The 7,786-nt window shown below is 48.5% G+C and overlaps 1 protein-coding gene across 2 annotated transcripts in view; it reads left to right on the forward strand.

The window, feature by feature from the left end:
• The window catches only part of ORC5 (origin recognition complex subunit 5), a 64,555-nt gene extending 62,742 nt beyond the window's left edge, over positions 1 to 1,813 (forward strand). For both annotated transcript variants that reach the window (XM_069731448.1, XM_069731447.1), the window contains one exon: positions 1,643 to 1,813. In XM_069731448.1, coding sequence (XP_069587549.1) covers positions 1,643 to 1,688 — 46 coding nt within the window. In that variant the 3' untranslated portion in view covers positions 1,689 to 1,813. The remainder of the gene's footprint in view (positions 1 to 1,642) is intronic.
• Positions 1,814 to 7,786: the final 5,973 nt, after the last annotated feature.

Consider the following 7,786-nt stretch of genomic DNA (forward strand, 5'->3'; position numbering starts at 1 on the left):
ATCACCAAATTTCAAAATACAAACTTCATAGAGTGTTAGAGAGAATCTGTCCTCACAATCAAGCCCCCATCACACATCTCAAACTGCATGATCACGTCGCTCTTTGAAACCTAAGACAATCCAAACCTTTATTTATAAAAGCTGCTTCAGAACATCGGTGTGATGGGAGCACTTCCCGAGCCCAGAGAGGTGAGCGGATGGGTGACTTCCCATGTACTGATACCTGCTGGGACGGTGCGTGATCAGCGACTATTGTGAACCTGTTCCATTAATTTAGAGACATGGCATGTATATTTGGACGTGATGTCACCAGCCCGCACTCTCCTCTCGATTCAGAAGTGAGCAAAGCAGTACTAACTCTTTAAACAATGTACCGTATAAGCCGAGAATTTCAGCCCATTTTTTTAGGCTGAAATTGCCCCTCTCGTCTTATACTTGAGTCATTCCCAGGGGTCGGCAGGGAAGGGGGAGCGGCAGCTGTCTAATAATACTCACCTGCTCCTCGCGCGGTCCCTGCACGTCCCTGGTTCTCCGGGAGCTGACAGCTTGTTCCTGTATTGAGTGGTCACATGGTACTGCTCATTACAGTAATGAATATGGACCCGACTCCACTCTCATATGGGTGGAGCCGCATATTCATTACGGTAATGAGCGGTACCATGTGACCGCTCACTACAGGAAGAAGCTGTCAGCACCCGGAGAACCAGGGACCTGCAAGGACCGCGCCGGGAGCAGGTGAGTATGACGGGGGGCAGTGCGCGATATTCACCTGTCTCCCATTCCACCGTCTGTGCTGCTGTGTCTTCTGCGTCCTCTGCAGTGACGCTCAGGTCAGAGGACGCGATTAGTGTGCGCACCACCCTCTGCCTGAACAGTCAGTGCAGAAGACACAGCGACGCTCAGCGGTGGAACGGGAAAGGTGAATATAGCAAGTGCTGGGGTCCTTTTTTTTTATTGCAGCAACCGCATATGGGGCACATATCTCTATGGAGCATCTTATGGGGCCATGTGCAGCGTTATATGGAGCAAATATCTCTATGGAGCATCTTATGGGGCCATAATCAGCATTTGTGCAGCATTGTATAGGGAAAATGTCTGTATGGAGCATCTTATGGGGCCATAATCAACATTTGTGCAGCATTATATGGGGCAAATGTGTCTATGGAGCATCTTATGAGGCTATAATCAACCTTTGTGCAGCATTATATGGGGCAAATGTGTCTATGGAGCATCTTATGGGGCCATAATCAACATTTGTGCAGCATTATATGGGGCATATTTTAATATGGAGCATCTTATGGGGCCCATCATAAACTGTATGGAGCTTTATATGGGGCGTATTTTGTATGGAGCATTATATGGGGCCCATCATGAACTGTATGGAGCATTATATGGGGCTCCTGATTCAATATGGATATTCAAAAAAACTTAACCTACTGATGTCTCAATTAATTTTACTTTTATTGGTACCTATTTTTATTTTTGGCATTTACCGGTAGCTGCTGCATTTTCCACCCTAGGCTTATACTCGAGTCATTAAGTTTTCCCAGTTTTTAGGTGTCAAAATTAGGGGTCTCGGCTTATACTCGAGTATATACGGTAATTACATTTTAACTTGTTCCTTTTTTTTTTCTTTGTGCAGGACTGTGAATTTTGATATTGTCAGATATTTGTATGATTTTCTCTGAAATACCTTTTTGGTTCCAACTGAAATTGAAGACCTCATACAGTATTTGGAAAAAACGTTTTCATCTGTGCTTAATATTTTTGTTATTTCAATACAAATTTGTAATAAAATAAATCTAAAACAGAACCATGGTCTTTATGAAAATATTTCTTTACAATGTTTATCACAAACAATGGTGGTAAAGTTCACCAAGACAAGTAGAACAGATTAGAAAAAATAATTTTTTTTATCTGGTTTCAATTATGACATGATTTAAGTGATATTCTATCAATAAAATCCATATTATTATTTATTTTATTTTTAATTCCGATCTCGAAAAACGTGCCTTCTGATATCCACCATAAATGTATTGCATATCTTGGGTGCAGGTGTATGGTGCAGGATTAGAAGCTGAGCCCGTTCCATCCATAGTAGGTCCAAGCTGCGTTATACAGGTAGCATCTGCCTCTAACAGCAGTGGTCAGAGATAGCTCTGATGTGAATATCCTCAAATTAAAGCCTCTGTATTTTATATTAATTATATAATTCTATCTTGAATATGTTTTGGTAAATGGCTAAAATGTCAAAACTTGTTTCAGTCTCCAAATATTTCTAGACCTAACTGTGTGTGTGTGTGTAGAGCATACAGGGCTATAGTATCTGCTCCAAATACAGCAAGGCTGATTGGACGACGTTTCAAAGTACAGATGGACAACGACTCAAAACATACTGCAAAAGAAACCCAGGAGTTTTAAGGCAAAAAAAAACCCCTTAGTGACAGAACCAAATCTTAAAAATCTGACCAGTGTCACTTTGTGGTAATAACTCTGGAACGCTTTGAAAAATTCCAGTGATTTTGAGATTGTATTTTCGTGACACATTATACTTTATGATAATGGTAAATTTAGGTTAATATGTGTTGTGCTTATTTAGAAAAAAATATGAAATTTGACAAAAATGTAAAAAAAAATTAGCAGTTTTCAAACTTTGAATGATTATCCCTTTAATTCAGATAGTCATACCATAGCAAATCATTAATAAATATTTCCCACATGCCTGCTTTACATCAGCACCATTTGTAATATGTTATTTCTCCTTTGCCTCATTGGGGGACACAGACCGTGGGTGTATGCTGCTGCCACTAGGAGGCTGACACTAAGTGATGCAAAAAAAGTTCGCTCCTCCCCTGCAGTATACACACTCCTGCTGGCTCTCAGCTCCTCCCCTGCAGTATACACCCTCCTGCTGGCTCTCGGCTCCTCCCCTGCAGTATACACCCTCCTGCTGGCTCTCAGCTCCCGCCCTGCAGTATACACCCTCCTGCTGGCTCTCAGCTCCTCCCCTGCAGTATACACCCTCCTGCTGGCTCTCAGCTCCTCCCCTGCAGTATACACCCTCCTGCTGGCTCTCAGCTCCTCCCCTGCAGTATACACCCTCCTGCTGGCTCTCAGCTCCTCCCCTGCAGTATACACCCTCCTGCTGGCTCTCAGCTCCCGCCCTGCAGTATACACCCTCCTGCTGGCTCTCAGCTCCTCCCCTGCAGTATACACCCTCCTGCTGGCTCTCGGCTCCTCCCCTGCAGTATACACCCTCCTGCTGGCTCTCAGCTCCCGCCCTGCAGTATACATCCTCCTGCTGGCTCTCAGCTCCTCCCCTGCAGTATACACCCTCCTGCTGGCTCTCAGCTCCTCCCCTGCAGTATACACCCTCCTGCTGGCTCTCAGCTCCTCCCCTGCAGTATACACCCTCCTGCTGGCTCTCAGCTCCTCCCCTGCAGTATACACCCTCCTGCTGGCTCTCAGTTCCCGCCCTGCAGTATACACCCTCCTGCTGGCTCTCAGCTCCCGCCCTGCAGTATACACCCTCCTGCTGACTCTCAGCTCCTCCCCTGCAGTATACACCCTCCTGCTGGCTCTCAGCTCCTCTCCTGCAGTACACGCCCTCCTGCTGGCTCTCAGCTCCTCCCCTGCAGTATACGCCCTCCTGCTGGCTCTCAGCTCCCGCCCTGCAGTATACACCCTCCTGCTGGCTCTCAGCTCCCGCCCTGCAGTATACGCCCTTCTGCTGGCTCTCAGCTCCCGCCCTGCAGTATACACCCTTCTGCTGGCTCTCAGCTCCCGCCCTGCAGTATACACCCTCCTGCTGGCTCTCAGCTCCCGCCCTGCAGTATACACCCTCCTGCTGGCTCTCAGCTCCCGCCCTGCAGTATACACCCTCCTGCTGGCTCTCAGCTAACCAGTTCTTGCTTCGTGTCCGTTTGATGCACATGGACTGGTCTGCTATTCAGACCCCAAAAACTCTTTGTACCTTTACAACTGACGAATGGGGCAACGGATTCTTTCATGTTCCGATCTCCCCGAACCAACAACAGGCGAGCACGGAAGTTTAAATCTCCGTATCCTCTCCTGCGACGTGGGAAGCCACTGCCTGAGCTGATTCTAGGGGCTACGGGCCCCTTCAAGGGCACCGATCTCCCCCCTCCCTTATCAGACAAGCACTGGAGTGTCACCTCCAGTATCCTCTTCTCTTCTGTAGCCAGGCCTATTGGCCGACATTCAGCCCTGCCCACCAGGTTTTACCCTCGGCTGTTCAGAGGCACTTTACAGTGTGGCGTCCGAGCAGCCCCCACTACACCACCACGAAAAGAGGATGGTACAAGGAGGCAAACGGTTCCTCTCCACCTCCAAAGGGACGATGGATTGAGGACTTTTCTTATCCCTGCACCGTCCAAACAGCAGCAACAGCACAGGATCTCTTTCTTTTCTGACCTGCTGAACAAAGCTGCAGACTGGGGTAAGTGCCGGAGCTCGAGCGGTGGAGGGCTCTGCGCAATCGGTGGCTTTTTTTCCCCATTTTCCCCCGTTCGGCGCCTGCTGGTTTAAAAAATTTAGCCCCCGGCTTCGGGTTTGTGTAGGCCGCAATCCGGAACTCCGCCCCCTGCAAGGCCGTGCTTCAGGTCCACCTCCTTATTCAGGCGCCTCTAATTCAGGACGAGAACCCTATTCTCGGCGGCCATCTTCTTCCTCCTGCAATCTCCGGACACAAGCTCATCCGGAAGTGGCTGCTGCACGCACTGGCGTATTCAGCACTGAAGACAGCGCTATTCCAGAAGGGGGACTCAGAATCCGGGTAAGGAGACAGCAATCCCTCCCACCTTTCCCCGTACGCACTGGCAGCATAAAAGGGACTAGCGTTCCCTGTTTTGTTTAATGCTTACGACCTACAATCTCTGGTCTTAAAGGCGCATGACCAGCAAGTGACTGGCAATCCCTGGTCTATGAGGCACTCGCCCAGCATTTCCTGGTCTTAAGGGTACATGACCGCATTCCCTGGTCTTAAAGGCGCATGTCCAATAGTCGCTGGGCTTATAGGTACATGTCCATTTTTTTCCCTGGACTTAAAGACACATGACCAGCATTCCCTGGTCTTAAAGGTTTCCTAGTTTAAAGAGACTCATGACCAGTTTTTTCTCTGCTCTTAAAGTCATGACCAGCCAGAAGCCGACCGCCTTTAACAGAGTACTTAGCTCAAATGAGCGCAAGAGCCCTCCGCCGCCGCCGATCCCAGCTCTTCCCAGAGTACCTAGCTCCCCCCAAGGGGCTTCGCATCTGGCGTAATCTATGGTTTCTCTGACAAAAGATTGAACCCTCAGGTTTGAAGTGCTCGCAAGACCAATATACATAGATCCTCCCATACATGGGAGTTTTAGGCTAGCAGGGGCCACATGTATTCTAGAGGAACAAGACTCCGCATATGAATCAGACATCGCCTTGGATTTATACGCTAGAGCCTCAGAAAAGGATCGATTCGCCCATTTAGGCCACAATCTCTGTAATTTGACAAGGTCTTCCTCTAGATCACGCAGGGTCCCTCAAAAATGGAAACCCTTAGTAGCGCATTTGCAATTTTCCTGGACAGCGAGCGTCCGGATAAGTGACTCACTGGCGAGCACCATGGTAGCGCAACGGTAAACACCAATGAATAATCGCAAATAGAATTTTTCTAGAAACAGACTCTTCAAGCGTCATGAGATGCCATGCCTGGTTTAACTTTCTTTTAAAGGCGACGGGTCCTTCAAAGGACACCGATCTCCTCACACCAGCACCAATGAGCACATGGAGTGTTGTCTCCACGTTTACCCTGGGTGACGGATTCTTCAAAGGACACCGATCTCCCCATACCTGCATCAAAGGAACACATGGAGTGTCTCCTCCACGTATACTCTGGGCGACGGGTCTCTCAAAGGACACCAATCTCCTCACACCAGCATCAAATGAGCACATGGAGTATTGCCTCCACGTATACTCACGGCGATAGGTCCTTCAAAGGATTCTGATCTCCTCACACCATCGTCAAATGAGCACATGGAGTGTCGCCTCCACGTATACTCTGGGCGACGGGTCCTTCAAAGGGCACCGATCTCCTCACGTCCTCCTCATCAAATGAACACATGGAGTGTCCCCTCTACGTATACTCTGCTACCACCGGGCTTGATGTCAACCCAGCCCTCCAGGGGACTTGATCCCCGTAGTTGTAGAGATGCCTTTCCATTTGACATCCGAGCAGTTCCCCTCTGCATCGCCACTATTTAGCGGATGATGCGAGGAGGCGGACGATTCCTCTCCACTTCCCTGATAAGAGGTTGGTTAATTTGAGAGTTCATCCTTTTTATCTCTGCACGTTCAAAGACGGCAGCAACTCAAGAGATGGGTTCTTCTCCTCACTGGCGGATTCAACCGCGCACTTCGCTACCTGGCGCCTACCAGTTTTCCTGCCGATGGATCATCTTTTAAAATGCAACGGACTGTCAGACAATGACTCGTTCTGTCTTGCGGCATCGAGTTCAGAGCTTTACCCTTCCTTAGCCCACACGGGTTACCAGACCAATGGTCTACTGGTGGGACACCTTAGCTTCTTTCATTAACAAAAAGTTTGAGTAGTGTCCGCAACACATAGGAGTGTCCTATGTACAATATGCTACACACCTCGCCATAGGGTGCTTGGTCTATGAAGTTTTTTGTTACTGATGGTTCCAGTATTAATCTATATTTGTTTGGTTCAGATCAATTATCTCTCCTCCGGAGACAGTACAGCGGGCCATTCAAATCTCTTGAGCGGGAGGCTTTTCTGGTGCGTGCCTCTTTGAATGCGGCTAGTTGCGCGACGCTGTCTGCGGCAAATCCCATTTCATTCAGCTTTATGGATAACAGAACGGAAGCATACTCTGCGTTTAAAAAAAAAAAAAAAGCCTCTGTCATCACTCCCTTACAGAGTGGTCACTTATTCGGTAAATAATTGGGAGTGTTCCCCACGTGGGCTCAAAGGATAGCAGGGGCCTATGGGGCCAACCAACAGTGGAAGGGTTGTCCAGGACAGTCTAGATCTGAGGGATCTTGGTTCCAAAAAGAGGACCGAAAGATAAGACCAATCCTGGAACTCGAACTTCTAACAAGCTTCGAAAAGGTCATCCTCCTTTGGATGGAGTTCCCCCACTCGGCCATCACTTCAATAGGAAAAGCTGGAGTTTTTCCTGGCATCCATCGACATTTGGGATGCTTACGTTCACAAGTCTCGACCTTGCCCTTCGGCTTTGCTACTGCTCCCAAAGTGTTCGCCATTTTCATGACGGCTGTCATGTCCCTCTGGCACCTTGTGTGCGTGGCCGTTCTCTCCTATCTGGTCGACTTCCAACCGTCCTTCCAGGATTACGCTGAACCCGTCTATATACATATGTACCTTACAATACCCTTCCTCACCTGGGCTAGCATATAGACTCAGACAGGTCTTCCTCGTTTTCAGCCCAGCAGATATCCTTTTTCTTTAAGGGCGATCCTAGACACCTCCAGAGGGTTGGAGTCTTCCCTTGAAACAAGGCCGTGGTCCTTCAACAGGGAGCCCCCGCACTTGGTCACTCATCCCCTCTTTCCGGGCCAGAATGGTCATCAGGCAATTCTGGCAAATGTCAGAACGGCCTGTCTGGTCGTGGGCTATCTCTTCTGCTACGTCGTTAAAAGACGCGGGTCCTCAAGACAGGGCTGAATTTCAGCCCCAATCGGTACCTGCCCTCATTCCATCCGAGTTGCTATGAGTATCCTTGAGTAGAATAATAGCAATGGAGGC

This window comes from Ranitomeya imitator, chromosome 6 (genome assembly GCF_032444005.1).
Source record: "Ranitomeya imitator isolate aRanImi1 chromosome 6, aRanImi1.pri, whole genome shotgun sequence".
Lineage (NCBI taxonomy): Eukaryota > Metazoa > Chordata > Amphibia > Anura > Dendrobatidae > Ranitomeya > Ranitomeya imitator.